The sequence below is a fragment of the Pygoscelis adeliae genome, unplaced genomic scaffold (genome assembly GCF_000699105.1).
Source record: "Pygoscelis adeliae isolate BGI_AS28 unplaced genomic scaffold, ASM69910v1 Scaffold60, whole genome shotgun sequence".
In the NCBI taxonomy this organism is placed as follows: Eukaryota; Metazoa; Chordata; class Aves; order Sphenisciformes; family Spheniscidae; genus Pygoscelis; species Pygoscelis adeliae.
Window position 1 is genome coordinate 1,133,430 of NW_008823954.1, and position 17,548 is coordinate 1,150,977.

Below are 17,548 nucleotides of genomic sequence, written 5' to 3' on the forward strand. Positions count from 1 at the left end.
AGAAGAAACAAGATGAGTATATTGTGTGCTGGAATATTTTCCTTGCTTTCAGCAGAGGCTTCCTGAGTTAAAGTCTGCTTACCAGTTGACCTTTATTCCTTCAAATGAATTTCCTCTCCTTTTCCTACTACTAATCTTCTCACCATTTTCTGTTACTGTACGGACTTATGCCAAATATTTAAAACCTAATATAATATGCCCCATGATACTCAGCAAGACCATGAGTCTATACTGCAGTAACAGTAAAATTGTTGCAGCAATCTTGGGTGTCAGATTTTAACAAATGTCCAAAGTAATTGAAGCTCTTCAAGGTTCTTGAGCATCTTCCATTTTCTTAATCAGATTTAGGTTTATTGCTGTATGTATTGAGGGCTTAAGGAATTAAGACATCAGACATTTCAAGTGCACTGGATTTTGTTCTCTTCTATAGGCAGGCCAGGGATTGAGCTTTGGACTTCCTGCTGTGGTATATCGTATCTTGATGTAAGCCATATAATAAAGAAAGGTTCATTCAGATCTTGCAGAATGGTTGTTGCTACTGAGTTTCTTTAGACCTCAGTCTTGTTTTGAGTTGTTCCTCGTGACCGAGGTTAACTGATCTCTCACGTCTCAGGAAAAACGTGCCTTTCTCTTGTTTCCTTCATCTCCACACCTGAGGGAGAGTGAAAAATGGAGAAAGGGATGAATGGGACAGAGCAAATAAAGGTCACATTTTTCAGCCAAACCTGTGGGGTTTGAAAGTTTTTGAATCTTTAATTGGGGAATCAAATTCCTTTTCCTCTGGGCATATTTAGGCACACTAAAAGTGAACAGAGAATTGGAGCTCATTCAGACATTTTCTTTGCCAGGAAAAAAAGAACTGCAAAACAAGCAAGCAACAAGCCCATGTATCGAGTCCTAAGCTGATCATCTATCAGCATGTCTTTTTAAACCATTTGGGCTTGACTTTTAAGGAAAGCATCCTTTTGCAGGAAGTAAAATGTTGGTCTCATAGGTTTGTGCTGCTGGCTGTAGAGGAGTTGGAAATATCTTTTTTTTTTCTCCTGAAGTTTCTTCTTGAGCTGGAGCAGAAGTGAATTTTTCAGTCTCTAGAATGGAGAACCAGGTTGCTGGATTTATTTTCTCAGTGCTGTTCTTCCTTCTTTTCTCTCTCTCGTCTCCTTCATCCATGCCATCTGACACAAAAAGTAAAACATAACCCAAACCCATAAATGGTATTTATCTTTTTTGGGATCATCCTAGGTACTCAGCTCTAAGGTGTAAAAAGTTCAAAAAATACATTTTAAACTGTATTTTTATTGTGTATTTTTGGGCTGTGCTTAACTGTCACAAGACTATAGAAGAGAGCCCAGCAAACTCCAGCATTACATGAGCAAATTAATTTGTAAATATAACTGATAATATAAAATGCCTGACGAGACAGTGAATTTATATTTAGAGAAACCTGGGTAAGAAATTTAAGTAAGCTTTCTTTCACGGCTCTGCTACTGCAACTGATCATCAAAAGACATCTATTAAAACACAAGAGAACAAATTAAAAATATCCTTAAAATTTGGAAAGCAGAGACATGTTACCGGTAGATGAGCTATGTGCTCTCGCCCTCTGGAAATTTGGAATACTAAAAATGTAGAGGAAGGAGGAAAGCAGGATGAAGTATATTTTGATCTGATACTTTTGGGAAAACAGTACACATTAAACCAACAGCTCTCGACACTTCTGGTGTAATGAACGCAACAAAACAAAGAGCTCTTCTCCCCCCGGCCCTTGCTATTATGAAGAAATCTAGCAGTTGGTGTTGCATGTACATCTTCTACTCCTGCATATATGTGTTTAATCTTTGTTTTCACAGGCATAGAATGTCAAGCAAACCAAGCATCAGCTACCTCTGAAGAGTGCACAGTTGCATGGGGCGTCTGCAATGTAAGGAAAACTGAGCGGAGCTCACGTGTGGTGATGCTATCCCCTTTTTTCATGACTCGGGGCAAAACAAGTTCTATAAAAAGTTTCAGATAATCCACCAGAAAAAAGAACTTTGAAGAAAAAAGAAAGAGTGAAAGTTGGAGAGGTGTAATAGGGAAGACACAGAAGAGAAGGGAGGAAGATAGGCCTTTACCCATATTTTTTGGAAGCATAATAGATCTTTAATTTTGAGCATGATTTTCCTGATCAAGGTTCTGCCTAGGAGCTATGCCTTTTTTTTTCCTGGAAATAGGATTATTTGGGTGTCAGCATGCTTGATTTGTCTTTGTGCAGGCTGATTCAAGGAGTCAATATGGGGTAACTAGGTGATTTGTTTCCCCTTTTGGAGGAGGATCAAATTGGTTCTAGTGTATAATCTCTAGCTCTTCAATCTGTTGCCGTATGCACTCCTTCATACATGGTCCCACTAGCATGTGAACTCAAACTTGCATACCTCTTAGCTAGCTTGGGCCTGAGTTGAAAGATAAAATTTTCCATAATGGAATAACTACCTGTTCCTCAGTCCCGTCCTCACTATGCTGTGGGATGAAGTTACAGCGTGATAGTACTGGAACAGGATTATAAATGTTGCAATTCTGTTTGTAGAGGACAAGAGCAACTTTTTAACCATGTCAGAATATTCTAGTGTCAAAATTATGGTTTTGTGTGCAAGAGTTACCACAAGTGGAACCTTGTTTTTAAGTAGCTGTATGGGGTATGGAAAAGGGTGTCCTTATTAAAGATGTAATAGAGATTTTTTTTTCTTTCTAATTTTGCAAGTTCCTTTTTATTCAAGCTTTGGTTTGTCCAGAAGACTGGCAGAAAGCTTCAGCATGTATACATACATATCATCCCTGCTACTCACTGTGAAATCCTCTTTCTTGTCTTTCTGATTATGCTTCTTATCAGCATCTGCTCTGCCAATTTTAGCAGCTGCTGAACTCTGCGTTCTCTCCTTCATCAGAAGTCAGTCACTTGCCACTGCATGCACTGTGGAACAGGCTCCCTGCTGCCATTTCACTAATGTTCCCTTCCTCTCTGAAAATGTGGATCAATTCCTTGTTTACCAGTGAGCTGGCTGATTAGTCCTCCCCACCTTTGTCTCAAACACTTGCTACTCTCTTCTCACTGCGATGCTTTCAGTGGTAGTTTTCACATTGAGATACATTCATGTGTTCTGAAATGATGTGATCTGAACTTTCTCTTCCAGCATGCTTTCCACTTCCACTGCATCTCTCGCTGGCTCAAAACTCGCCAAGTATGTCCGCTGGACAACAGGGAATGGGAGTTCCAAAAGTAGGTATCCTGTACAGATTTCAAGATGAAAAATCCAATTGTCCTTCTGGTAATAGAAATGATCAATGTCAGATATGTGGGTAATCTCTCTCATTTGTGGGTCTGAGGGCATGGTTGCTGTAGGGGAAGGTTTTTTCTTCAGTATAGGGACCTTTTCTTAGTCACCCGGTGGTAAATGAGCTCTGAAGGAAGCCCAGATAGCTGCGGGGTAAGTGGGAGTTGTTAAAAAGTAGTGCTTTCTATTGACATTCTCTCTGAAGAATGGAGAGCAGAAGAGAAATGGAATTCACCGAAAGTGGAGCCTCAGGTGAATGCTATACTGCCGCATAAGCAATTTGGGTTTAGAAAATGACCTGAATTTAGCTGCTTGTGTTCCAAAGCATTTCTGCTGAGGTGCCAGACATCTTACTGGGTCCCTCTGTATCTTGGTGGTTTGTTTTATAACTCTAATAGGCTAAGAGATTAATACAGCTGATTTCCTAGCATCTGGAAATCAAATATCCATGCAGCTATTGCTACAGCCTTGGCCCATTTATTCATAATTTCGGTATTCTTTGTTTTGTTTTGTGTTTTTCAAAGGTCTGTTGTTAGAATAATAATAATAGGAGCTCCATGGATGGGTTTTTGAGGGGTAGTTGTACATTGAGAGTAGTTAGGAAGTTTGCCTGTCACTTGCTTCATTCTGCACCATTTATCCATTAATCTTTTCTTAACTGTGGATTTTCCCTCTCCCCACCCCCTTTAAAAAAAAAAACCAAACCCTAACATATTAATTCTAACAGGAGTCCAGATTAAAACAAAGCAAAACAGATCTTGTAACTGTTCAGGATTGTCTCTGGGATCTGGTTCACAATCAGTTGTGCAAATTGTCATTGACATGACAACTTGAGTACCATAGTTTTGATGTTAAGATGTTTTAATGAACACTTAATGAAAACTGAGCCCAGTGACTGGGCTGTGTGACTAGTGACTTAATATTGCATGGGCAGCATGATGAGAAATGGAGACGTGAGTCAGTATCTCCTTGTGGCTGCTCAGCAATACGTCTGGGGCTCTGACAGGCTTTGGCCTTGTTTTCACGCAGGGTACGTTTGAAGTGGGATTCAGGGCAAAAGATGATGATACCAAGGGTCTCTTGCATATGATATTGTGGATTGCTCAGTCTCTCTTCTAACTAGTATCTGGATAGACTTTTGGGGGAAGTGAAACGTGGAGAACTTCCTAAGGTTTCCATACCATAGCATTTCACCTTCATCTGGTTTACGTGTTAATTACATCATGGTAGAATGAGAATAAATCTGCCCAAGTCAGCACTAGTATGAAACATAATTTTTTAAAAAGCATTAACATATTATGTATTTGCAGGTATGGACACTAGAGAGATGGTGGCCACGCTTCTTGTTACGTCGTCAGCCTCAGTTGTTCATGTCACTATGGGTTTGTTTTAGCAACTTGAAAAATCAGTAATGTATACGACTCTTCTTTAATCTTAATTTCTCCCTATTGTATACCATTGAATAAAATCTTGCTGGAGCTTCCCGTCAAAGTTTTTTGTCTTGTGTTCAGGAGCGGGCAGTCGGTGAACGAGGGAGGAGAATTATCTGGAGACTGGGGATAAGCCAGGCAACTCTTAAGCTGGGCAGCTCTTCTTGTTGCTGTGCCCAGTTTTTGACTGTGGGTTTGGTCTTACTCCCACGCAATTGAGAACCACACCTCTGGCTCACTGAGGTCAGCATTAAGCTCCATCGTGTAGTGCAACGGGTGCAGGACTTGGCCTGGCTAAGTGTAATTTATGCAAATAGCATTTCATGCGGACATGCTTTCTTGCAGCTGAGTTGAAATGATGATCTATACAATTAGGGGTTGTGTCATTGTTAGAAACTACTCTCTCTTGCTTCTGCTCTTGAGTTTGACTAGACCAGCTCCCCTACAGAGGAAAATTTCACTAACTGTTCCCAGTTCTGTCCGTTTAGCTTGGGGGACATTAACTGAGTGTTAGTTTTTATCAGTGCTCATAAAGCACCTTCATGTGTCAGGTGAAAGTAAACTCAGGAAATTCACATGCTAGTTTGGCTGGAGAGCTAAAAATAAGCAGTGTATGAACAAACTAATTCTTGGTTGGCTTTCTACTGGTATTTTCCCAGTTTGAGCGAAGCCGTAGTTCTTAGTGGCCAAAAATTGTTCCTATGAAAACTGCGTAATGTTTTGTTTGGTATCTCCTGTGCCAAACAGCCTGGTATCCTCCTCGCTGCATGCAATTTTGGCCCCTATGTTGACAGCATCAGCAGATGCCGGGAACTCAAACAAGGTCAAAGAAATTCTTCCTGCTACACGAGGCTGTGTCCCTTCATGCCAGCAGCGGTAGACACAGTAAATTTCTTTCATTGGTTGTTCGTGATACCACCTTTGGATCAACACTTTTTTGCTAGTTATTGAGGATGGGAAATTTGATAGCTGATGTTAAACATTAGTGTACTATAGTGATAGGGAATAAAGTTGGTCATTGACAGAACCAAAACTTGCAGGTTTTTCAGTAATTGCTGGGGCTTTCTTTAACCTGCAGCAAGCAAATGTCAGGATTATTTTATCAGCTGGTGTCAGTGCTCTGAAATGATACGGTTCGCTGTTTTCCACCCTGAAGAAGAAAAAAGGAACAACCAGAATCTGGAGAGTTTATAGCTGGACAGTTTATTTACCAGGTTTAGCTGGTAGAAAGCTCATCCTGAATTTGCAAGGTGGTTTTGGTGATGGGGGCAGGAATGAGACAGAAGAGGAGCGGGGGAGGGAAAGGTGACCTTACAGTGGTCAAAGCATTCATCCAGGCAGCGGGATATCCAGGTTAAATGCCATTCCCTGGGATTTGAACTCCCATTTGAATGTCCTGTCCAGCTGAGCAAAAGGTCACATGTCCCTGTTTATGATAGTCCATTTTATATAGTGTTTGATTTTTCAGGACCTGGAACCCAGATGCTCGCTGATCGGGGAATTTATTTCCTTGAGAACTTTGTTTTGGGTCCAGCTACATCATTCTGGTTTGTCTCCCTTCAGTCTGTGCATATTGCCGTGAGCATATGTTTTTGGCTGGGGACAGATACATCAGTGCAGGCGTTTCCCTCTCCTTCATGGCTTCGTGTGCATTTGCTTGAGGCTGTGTCTGCAAGAAGACAGTTTCTTTTTGTATTTTTTTTATTGCTTTTTTTTTAATGGATCCCTCCAAATGGCAGGCTACAGGCACTCTCCCCCCACACCCTTTGAACCTCTCTTCTGGTGCAGCGCGTAAAGCTGCACCAGTAAATAACTGTTAAATTTGATTTCAGATTTGATTTAAAATGGGAAAATACAGACTGCAAAGCAGCAAATGCTTGCAGACCTGGGAAAGAAAATCCTTTTTCAGCTGCTGCCCACTGAAATGTCCCTGCTGCTGTTCCTCTGCCGCAAAGGGCCCGAGCTCTGTGACGACCCACGGCAGCTCCAGCTCAGGGCTGCCTGCAGCCCTGTTTTTGTAGCACGCGTTAAGGGTTGTATTTGGGGGAGAAGGAAAAGCTTCAGCAAGCGACCTAAGAGAGAAGCTCCGCAGCACAGGCAGCGTCAAGCGAAGGTAAGAGGGATCTATTTTATCCAAAGGCACAGAGCCCCATTTCCCCGGGGCATGGTTGCTCACTCAGGCTGGCATCGCTCTGTCCTGACTTTCACGGTTTGGCCTCCATCTCCACTGGACGTGGTGGGAGGGGGAAAGCCCATTCCTTCCCACCACCTCTTCCTTTTTTCCTGAAGCAACAATCATTTTGGGCTACAGCTTCCCCTTCTTGCAAAATACAGACAGGTTTTTGGGGTGGAAGGAGGAGTTGGACACATTTCTAAGCATCCCAGGGGGAAGGTAGGTGTGCAGGGGAGAAACGATGACCATGTCAGTGCCGTTTGCCTGTCCTATAAATGGAGGATGTGTCTGAGCTGTGGACACAAAAATACGATCAGGAGGACATGACAGTTAAAACTGCAGAGAGTAGCGTATCCTGCAGCTGCCCGGCTTAGAGAAAAACAAATCACTGGTAGACCTGCTGCAGAGCAGAAGGCAATTTTGACATTTCTGATGCTTTCCACAGGTTTTTCAGCTGAGACTAGCTGCATCACTGAGCTTGTCCTGGCAGAGAGTGTTCTGGGCAGGCCAAAATGACCAGACAGTGGCTTCCTTCTCTTCCTTTTGGAAGGGAGGCAATGAGCCCCAGGTGCTGCACGGCATCGGCTGTGCCTTGTGCGACAAATCCCTTGCTGCTCTTGCATTAAAATGCTGGAATCGGGACGATGTGGCACCGAGACAGCACGTTGGGCTGTGTGGAAGTGGGAGGGGACAGACAGCAACCAAACCGAGCAGCAGTTTGAGGGGGAAACTCAGGGTGTCGAGTTTCCTCCTCAAAATCACCTTGCAGGCCATACATTAAAATAATCACAGGCTGTCAGGAGTCTGCTGGTTGAAAGGTGTCTGTTGTCTGAGAGGAATGGCTGAAGCCTCAACCAGTTTGCCAGGCTTGTAGCAACACACCATGGAGTGAACTTCACAGTTGTGTCCTCCTGCCTCAGTCAGATGGGGAAGGAGTATCTGTGGAGATGCAGATGTCTGCGTTGGGATGAGGAAGCTTTGTAACTGCTTTGGGTGGCCCCATGCCCATACCCCTCATGGGGGAGCCCTGGGAGCTGCTCCCACCACTGTGCGGTCAGGCACAATGGTGAAACCCAACTCACACATGTGAAAATACACCTTCAAGAGGGGAGGCAGGAGTAGCCATCTGCATCTGTGTGTGCAGGCAAGCAAAGACACTAGCATCCATCAGTCCTCTTCCACTAGCTCCTTGTGAAAAAGCTAAAGGCATCTCGAAGTAGTCTGGGGCCACAAAATGCTCAGCAAAGCTGATGTGAAGATGACCCAAGCAGCACTGGTGTCGTGTGAGCCAGTGCAGGCAGAGCTGAGCTTCCAGGAGGGGAGCACATGCGGCAGGGAGATCTGCACTGTTTCTGGAAAACTCCCACCTCCAAAGGCATCAGGGCAGAGGATGGCAACACCACCACTTCCCTGACTGACACCACCATGGGTTTCACTCCCTCAGCTAGAAAGGAGCAGGGGAGAAGAACCGTTGGGAAGGTAACGTGAAGAAGAGATGGGCAGAAGCAGAGACCAAGACTGTCACTGCCTGTGCTTGCCCAAGACACTGCTCCCATCAGGAGGCAGGCGAAGAGACATCCCAGCGAGTGGGGGCTACCAGTGCAGGTGTTGGTGGAGAGCACAAGCTCTTCCCCTCGGCAGTGTGGGAATGCTCCCACATTGTTCTTGGGCAGCAGGAACGTGGTGCCATTGTGGGACAGCAGAGAGGCGCTTGCAAGGTGCAGAGCTGATGCCCGTGAGCGGCACTCGGCCAGCCTGCTGCTGGTCCTTTCCCTGGCCCGCCATGAACTCCCGTCCTTCTGCCCTAAGGCAGCTGCTTTGCCACCCAGCGAAGGGACGAGCCCCTCAGTGGTGAATGACGATGCTTTGGGTGGGCTCAACGGGCACTGGAACCCCAGGTTGCTCACCCCAGCCCAGGTGAAAGCCACCACTGCCCAGAGACCCCCAGGCCACAGCTGGAGGGAAGAGGGAGGAGGTGACACTGCTGAGGCTATTTTCCTGCCACAGGTTCCCCAGGGGGCTGGAGGGGAGGAGGAGGATGTGGGTGGAGAAGCATCCCTTGTCTCCCTGCTTTGCTCACCCTGTTCTTCTCCTCCCCACAAAACCTGTGGGAAGAGCAAGCTCTTCTTGCCTGCTTTTGCTTTTCCCCACAAGCTCACTTTGCTGATATTGCTGCTGGCTTTAATCTGCTGTGAGGAAACATGCCGTCCCCCTGCCACGCACACTATGCTGCTTCGTTTTCTTCACCAAGGCAGCAGGTTTTGCAGCAAGCCTGTTACTGCTCACCGTGGGGTGTCTCAGGCGCACGGATGGCTTCCACACGCCGCTCATCCCCACTGCCGCCACCTCCTTGTTACCCGCTGCTCGCTCCTGTCCACACTCTGCTCTCCTCTTCCACTTTTCCCCCCTCTGATCCAGTTCCCATGGAGATGCTGAGGCATCAATGGTGCGGTTCCTCCCTCCATAGCCTTGCGGGGGGGGTTGGTGGGATGATTTTTGGCTCACCTGGGCTGAAGTTGCATCCAATCCCAGAAGTCAAGCAACAAGTTACTGGAAGGTCTGTTTTGTCTCTCTGTCACTTAACTCCTTCTCAACAATAGGTCGTTGGCCTGTTGTCTCACTTTTTTTCCAGCTGCTTTCCAGCCTCTCCCCATCAGGCGCAGAAGAGAATGCTGCCTAAAGCTCAGCCCCGTGACGGCGCAGCTCGCCAGGCCTTCACGTCGTGCCATTGCCAGCAACGGTCCCGGCTGCAAAAGAAAAAAAAAAAAAGCATAAAAGCATTTGAGGCTGCAATTTAAAAATCTGTTGAAAATTAGCACCAGCTGATTCTGGAAAGGCCAGATCTGGGTGTGGGGACACACCACTGCCTGCCACCTCGCTGAATTTACCTGCTTCACTGCATCAGCCTGGAGTTTGCCTGTTTGCTGCCTTTTCTTTCCATATGACTGTGAACATGGCTCAGTCAGCTGATTTCTTGGTCCTTGTATGAAAGTTGAGTCCTGGCCTCACTGCTCCAGCACATAAGCCAGGAGGAGGGCACGGCAGTTGCCTCTGGAAAGGTACCAGAGGTACCAGCATGGTAGGTATCAAAACTCAAGATGGGACTGCAAAGCAGTATGACCCTGGCGCATCAGGATTTTGTGTCCATGGGGCATGAGGTAGGTATTTTCGGTTGATCTGCTGTCACGGGCAGATGATTCTAGATGGCAGCGTGCTGGCGGTGCCTTTGAGAAAATGTCCTCTTCTTCTGGTTGTGCTGTTCTTCCTTGGTCACTCTCATCTCCTTCCTCTTCGTCTTCCTGTGCTGGGTCTCAAGTGGACGCTTATGTGCTGGGGAAGGGGATTAAAGTTTTCTCCTCTGGAGACGCAGCCTGCTTAGTATCCTTTTCATCCCCCTTCCTCTTCCATGTCCTAGAAGACATCGGCTACAATGCAAATCAAAAGGGGCATTCATCTCCCGTCCGCTCGCTGAGAGAGGTGGCATGCTGTTGGAGCAGTCTCTTCATCCCAGTTGTATCGGATGCATTGAAATGATTCATTTTGACATTTTAGACATGAAACATTATGATTTTTTAATGAAAAACATGGACTTGGATATTTTGTGTACTTCCCCCCGCCTCTCCCCGAATGTCAGCATTGTGGATTTTTTGAAGGACATGTGTTTGCCAAAATTCATCTCAGAGCTGCAGCCTTTTCTGTAAAATGTGAGTTTGGTTTTCTACAGTTTCAGTGTGTAAGTCATTATGCTTGTCACAAAACCCTTTCACTCATGTTCAGCTTTGGGGGTGAGAGCTGGCTCCAGGTGCCAAGGCTCTCACATCCCACTGCTCCACGCAGAGTGAGTGGCCATCCATCTCCCTGCTCAGCTAAGCGGAGACCGAACATTTAAAATACTCATAAATCACTGATCTCTGAACCATTCAGGGCTGAAAGTCTACGAAGAAAGACAACAGCTCTGTGAGGATTGTCCCTGAGCCTCTGCTTTCTCCAGAAATCTTCCAACAAGATAAACCACTCCCTAAAGGGATTGGTGTGAGGAACAACCCAGACTTGTCCTCCCAGGCAGATATTTTGGGTGTCTCTCGGTGCCACTGTGTACCTTTCCTACAGGGCGGTGAGACGGAAAAGAAGTGTTGCTCCCAGGTAGGAGGCAGAATGAGATACTCCATCCTTTTTCAGGCATTTTAGGACAGATTTCATTTTATCCACGTGAGATTTTCTTGAGAGGGTTGAGGTAAATGTAAATCCCGATGGGTCTACTGGACACCACTTCCAGGAGGGTAAAATTCAGAAAGGCCTGTGCTGGATTTGCTTCAGGAGGTTTTTACCTATTTCCCAGACATTGTCCCTGTCCCCCCTGGTGTCACCCACGAGCATCAGCCTCTTTTCAGGCAGTCACCAGCTGTTGATAAATCCAAACAACAGTCTCCTTTTTTTGGTCCAGATGCTACCCACCTTTAAAACCTGAGACTGGCACCCAGAGGTGCTCCTTCTGCTGATGGAGGAACGGAGCCCATCCTTATTCCATTCCCATATTACATACGACATCTCTTTCAAAAATTGCTTTTACTGTTTCTGCAACCAGTGTGCTCATGCGACATTTCTGTCCTGGGTTGCAACTGACTCCACCACCTCACCAACATGGCTTGTCCTGCTTACAGCTGGAGACCTCCAAGGGAGAGGATGGCATCCATGAGAGAGGGACACAGCAAATCCTCAAAAACACAAGCAGCTGCAGCATTTGTGCTGAAAATCAATGTTAGAGCCCCGGCCGTTGCTCGTTTCGTGGCTGTTTCCTCAGCCCGATGCTGTAGGTTGCATCGGCAGAATGGAGCTATGGGTGATGACGGTGGCCTCTTTTATACCTGGGGCTGTGGCCGCTGTTGATGAACCATCTACTGAAACACCAAAAGCAGCTCCTGGAAGATAAGGCAGCCTCATTTCCTTTCTCCTTTCCCACTTGTCTCTTCTGGGGTCAGTACACCATTTTTGGCTTATTCCCTTGGGCTCTTTGTCAAGCTCTTTGGGTTGTCTATAAATGTGGTATCTTCATTAGCATTTAATCAGCACGATGTAGGGTCATCTCTGAGCAGCAGCCCACGAGGATGCCGTGCTTCAGACGAGAGGCACCTGTGGTCGGTTGTGTCTGCTGGGGCGGCACATGCTCATCAGAGCTTTACACGGAGAGCGGATGTTCCTGGGGCGAAGACAATGACCTCAACCCAGCTCCTTTCTGCTCCCCATAAATCACATTAGAGTATATCAAAGCCCTGACCTGCCAGCGCTACCTAGATGTAAATACTGTAATTATCCTAAGTAAAATTAACAGTTTATCAGACTTCCTGTGCTGAATGTTTTTATTCCAGGCTTTTTTTTTCATCACAGATTTGATTTGCCATAGACTTTATGTGACCCTGGATTATAAATCTCTGGCTTTCAAACACCACCTGACATCATGAGCTGTTGCAGCAGCTACTTGGCAGCTGCTCGGAGGCTTATTTTGCTGAGGAGAAGGCTTTTTTCCTGGCTGCCCCGAAATTTGCTGGTCCATTTCAAAAAAGGTTTGGCCATGCAATGAATGATGCCGGATCCATACCAAGGTCCTATGGGATCCAGACGTGGATGCAACCCTCCACAGCTAAAGAAATGAGCCCGTGTCAAGGAGCACGTGGGGTGGTAGATGTGGGGAGAGGAAAGGGCTCGGGCCTTCCTCATCCCCAGCAAAGCAGAAGGCAGCAGCATCACGCGGTGAATGCAAAGATGACCCCTTCAGCCCACCATCCCCACCAGTGACTGCCGTCATGGACACCTCCACGCTAGGTGAGGCTGCTGATGGCGGCTGCCAAGGTAGGCGCTTCAGAGAGGAGGCTGCACAAAGCTGTGCTAGCATCAAAAGTTATTTATAACACAGTCAAAGCTTTCTAATGATCGTATCAGGCTGCAGAGTTCAAGTCACGTGAAAGAATCTTCCTCCCCCCCCCCCATCAGAACAGACACTGCTGAGCAAAATTACTCCAGTAATGGGGTTTTCCACTGCCCAGCTCCCTGTAGCAAAAGCCAGTGGACAGTCTGCGCAGGCATTTCACCATGAGTTATAAATGGCAGATTAAAAAAAAAAAAGGGGTTGTACTTCAAACACACAAAAATATGAGCCTTTTCTCACACGCATCTTTGCACGGCATTAGGAGACAAGCAACGTTATTGCTTTTGTCCCAGCAGAGCCTGGCGCAGCGGGTTTGTCTCAGATGTTTTTCCTGCCTTTGACTCTCAGCCTGTTCGGTGCCTTTCTACCAGCTCCATGCCTCCTGAAGGTGATTCAGAAAATGAAACGTGGCAAAACAAAAATCATTTTAATAGCTTGTCTTGGCCAAGGCCAACTAGGGATATAGCTGTGTTATTACCATGAGCTGCAACGCAGAGCTGTTTACTTCATTAGCAGGAACGACAACAAAATAGCAGCCCATGGGGTTGGCAAGGGTAGAGCCAGCACTAAAATATTGCGTACAAAATAGAAAAAGACCTGGAATAAACTCCTTATTATGGATCTCAAATAATTTTTTCTTGGACAAAATAAGCTCCAATGGCTTGTGAGAGGCTCCTTGAAACGCGAGGTTTTATCCAACATCTGACTGTGCAAACCTCTGACATCCTGAGGAGATGCCTCCGGACAAGAGCCAGGGGCTGAACACTGGCACTTCACTGACAAGTGAATGCTTAAAGGCTGGAGACTCAAGAAGGGCACAGCTAAAACTATTAACCAAAGAGGTTTTACATTTGGACTGACTACAGTTCTGGAACCAGGACTGGCATCAAATTTGTGTTTCCATTGTGTCTGCCACTAAAAAAGCAGAGCTGACGAGCTGCAAGTGGAGTAAAGTAAGAGTAGGCTGAATTCCTTATCATGGGACTAACATAATCAGGTTGTTTTTTGATTTTTTTTTTTTTTTTTTTTATTAAAAGGCTCTCCATACAATTTTGAGAAGTCACTGACTTCACTGATTATGGATAGTTTCTTTCAAGGACGAGATTTCATTCCCCAGCCGGACCTGGAGCAGCTCCTCCCAGCAACATGGGCATGGAGGGGTTGCCTCCTCTTGAGAGAACAGTTCATCGGAAGTACAAAACATGAGGATAAAAAGTAGAAAGATCTGCAGTAAAATCTGCTTATCTTTGAAAGAGGAACAGAATGTTTATCTGGTTGTAACAACATAATGTTCTTCGGTTTTGTTCCAAATTTTCAGTCTATCTTGGACTACCTTTTGCATTTTAAGTAGATCAAGCTGTCCTTAAATCCCCCATGAACATACCTGAAAGCAACATGTGCTGTACCTCAAGCATCTAAAATGTCTTCTTCCTCCTCAGTCCACCGGAGAAATCTTTTAAAACAGCCCTTCAAACAGCCTTCCAAGCGAGGAACCCGTCCCTTCGTGGGATTTCGATTTTCTCTCCATGTGCTGGACACTCGGTCCACCCACCCTGCTCCGCACCTCCCCGTTTCCCCAGCCAGGCCTCTGCTCGCTTCCCGCGCACTTGCAGGCACTGCCGGAGGAGACGCTGCGCCCGCCTGCCCTGGCGAGCCGGGAGGTGGCTATGGGAGGTGAGCACCAAAGACCTCCAACAGCTTCAGGGATCAGTGTGGAGCGCATCCCAACGGGCACTGCGGTGTGCCAGGCTGCACCACCAACCCTCTGACGCAGCACGCCCGGGAAAATCACTTGCTCTCGGGGCGACAGGTCCTCCTACCCCCATTCAAAACTGCTGTGGGCGAGGAACGTGGCTGCACGTGCTTCCTCCGAGCCGTGTATGTTCATGCCAAATTTAGGAGGAGATATAAAAGCTGGCAGAGCTGCTACGCCTTCTTTCTTTCCTTGAATTATTTCCATCACCATTTTTCCCCACACCGCTGCTTTGGGTTCAGCTGCAGCACAAGCCATAGGGAGGCTTGAAGAAGACAAGGTAATGTAACGCCTCCTGGAAAGGATGAGCTTCGAGATATTTAGTCTGTGGGCATGTTTGCGTGCAGAATGGTGTTCAAAGAGACAGCAGGAAGAGAAATACAGGCAACGAGTCCTGGCTCCGCCTTTTTGAAAAGGCTGCGTGCAGCAGGGAGAGCTGAAAATCTCAGCGACACCCGCGCTCTTTCGGTCTGACTCTGCGGCCTTTCCAGGACGTCGGACTCACCCTCCGCCTCAGCTTTCTCATTGGCGGGCCCGGGAAAGCAACGCAAACACTGGTAGCACAGGGTTAGAAACGATTACTCAGAGTCTATGGCGCTCCGGATCAGAAAAGTGCAGCACAAGTGCTTTTATTATGTAGGTGCTAAACATGTACGGTGATTATTCAGTGCTGATGTGTTTGGGTTGCTTTCTAAGTTTGGTTTAAAAAACCCGAAACACCACGAATCAGTCGTCAGTGAAACTGTCTTGAAAAGGCGAGCTAAGGTAGGGAAGTTTCTGTAGTGAGTCACGGTGAGATCAGAAGTAGTTTATCGGTGGCTTCCTGTCCCTGGCTGTCTGTCCTGAGCAGCCGCTTCCCATCCCGCTGGGTGGCCTCCAGGCAGCCGCCTGCTGCCGGTGGCAGCATCCAGCATCCCCACGCACAGCCCCGGTCCTCACCTGTCTTCTGCCAGTCGCAGTACACAGGTCCCTCTGTGTGCTTCTGTGTGCACGTCTTTTTTCCTCCCCAAAATGCCCTTTGGGTTTTTTTTTTTTTTCCATGGATTACCCAGAAGGTAAGAGATTTATGCTGGGGCTAAAATGTAAGCTCTTCTTTTAACAAGTCGTACTGTTTGGATACAAGGGGAACCAAAAATCAATTTGCTTCATGCTCCATTCCTGTCCTCTCCTGCTCACACACTGTTAGAAACACAGACTAAATTAATTGCAGGAACACTAGGCACCAGAGGGGTAGTGGAAAAAAAAATCCAAAGCCTTGTAGTACAGCTATAACACTGTTTCATGTTCTCTGGGGTTTTTACTCGCAGTGACTCTGCATCAAGGTTTTAGTCACACCGATGCCAATTTTTATTCCGTTCATTCCGTATCGGGGACGTGTGCTTGACCTTTGCAAAAAAAAAAAAAAACACTCTAAGGCCTTGATGCATCAGTGCTCTTTGAGTCTTGGGTAGGAGCAGGGCCCCAAAATGATTTCTCTCTTTGGTTTGCTACGAAACAACGAGCTTTTTCTTTCTTTCTTCTCTCCGGCGCTGGATTAACAGATAGGCACTATCCATCTGTGCCAAGGTCCCAGCTACTGGAGCGAGGTGATGAAATCGAAATCTCAGCTCCAGGAGCTGAGATTATTTCTTTTAATAAATTGAACTTCCAGTCTTTCATCATACTGAGAGGAAATTTGAAAACATCACCTAGAAGATGTCAGCTGGAGTCTGTGGAGATGCTGGAGCTGTAGCTCAAACAAGAGATGCGCTGCACTGTGCATCTCAACTGGGCCTTAATGACAAGGCTTATTTCTACAAGGGCTGCCTGGTTTATGGCTGGAGAAGAGCATGGCAGGTCCAGCTTTTCGCCAGCCCATAAATCTGGCTGCAGGGGTGGGAGTTTTGGCAGAGGTCTCTCTTACTGCCAGAGGTGTGGGAGCCTCACAGCCTGATGCAGGGTTTGACATCGTACCAAGGATGGTGGACTCCCCACCACTGAATTGCCAACAGGGGTATTCGGGATCACCTTTGGAGATGATTTGGAGGCTACAGCAAATTGCAGAGTGCAGCTGGCTGCCCGCGTGGGGGAGCGAGCCCTGCAAATGCGCCGTACTGTGTTCGGGGGGCTCATGCTGCAGCCTCTTTCGGGAGGCTGGTTACAGTATAGGAAGTCCTGTATAGGAAGACTTGGCAATCTTCAAGAGCACCTGCTTGGTGCCTCCCATCAGGAGCGCTACGATCACTGCAACCTCTACCTGTTCCTTTCTGGGGGTGAATATTTCAGGGTCGGTGACTGAGGTGGTGGTGTGGGGAGCAAAATGCTCTGATAAAGCTCTCCAGGTTCCCGTGGGCAAAATGCCTGATTTGGAAAACAAATCCACCAACATTTTAGGCAACCAAACATATTAAAACACACGATGCTAAATGTTCTCAGTAGAAGATCTTCTCTACAGGATTATCTTCCTCTTAGAGCATGTCGGAGCCTGGACTTGTCAGTCCTCCGGGCCCCGTGGAGGTTCGCTGGGGAAAGGCAGCCCCAGGGCAGTCATTTTCTCAGCTCTGAGCAAGGAGCCCTGTCGGATAAAACTGCAGCAAGCAGTTAGCAAAGTCTAGTTTACTTGTTTTGCCATCGGTACGTGCACCTTCTTGCATGGAAAGATTTCCCTGCCATCACTCGGGCATTTGCAACCTCCATACTATGCCAATAGATGATTCAGGCTTTTCTATAATAAAGGAACTCACTTTGGATCCTGCTGCTTTAAATTATTCACTTCCTCTTACTATCCTTTTTTTTCCTTTTTTTTCCTTGAGCAAGTGAAAGTAATTTGCCTCTTCTTGCAAGATCTGAGGACTGACACACTGCTGCTGGGACCAGGAGGTGACTAAGGGCTTTGCTCCAGTGCAAACACCAAGCACAGCACCTTGCAAAGTTGCATGTCATATAGTGGGAAATGCTAAATATGACGAAACAAGTTTC

General features: G+C 46.6%; 1 protein-coding gene across 1 annotated transcript in view; it reads left to right on the plus strand.

Moving 5' to 3' along the window:
- RBX1 (ring-box 1, E3 ubiquitin protein ligase) overlaps positions 1-4,798 on the plus strand; it is a 17,265-nt gene extending 12,467 nt beyond the window's left edge. Inside the window, exons 3-5 of the mRNA XM_009322626.1 lie at positions 1,851-1,921; positions 3,171-3,256; positions 4,622-4,798. Coding sequence (XP_009320901.1) covers positions 1,851-1,921; positions 3,171-3,256; positions 4,622-4,634 — 170 coding nt within the window. The 3' untranslated portion in view covers positions 4,635-4,798. The remainder of the gene's footprint in view (positions 1-1,850; positions 1,922-3,170; positions 3,257-4,621) is intronic.
- The last annotated feature ends 12,750 nt before the right edge of the window (positions 4,799-17,548 follow it).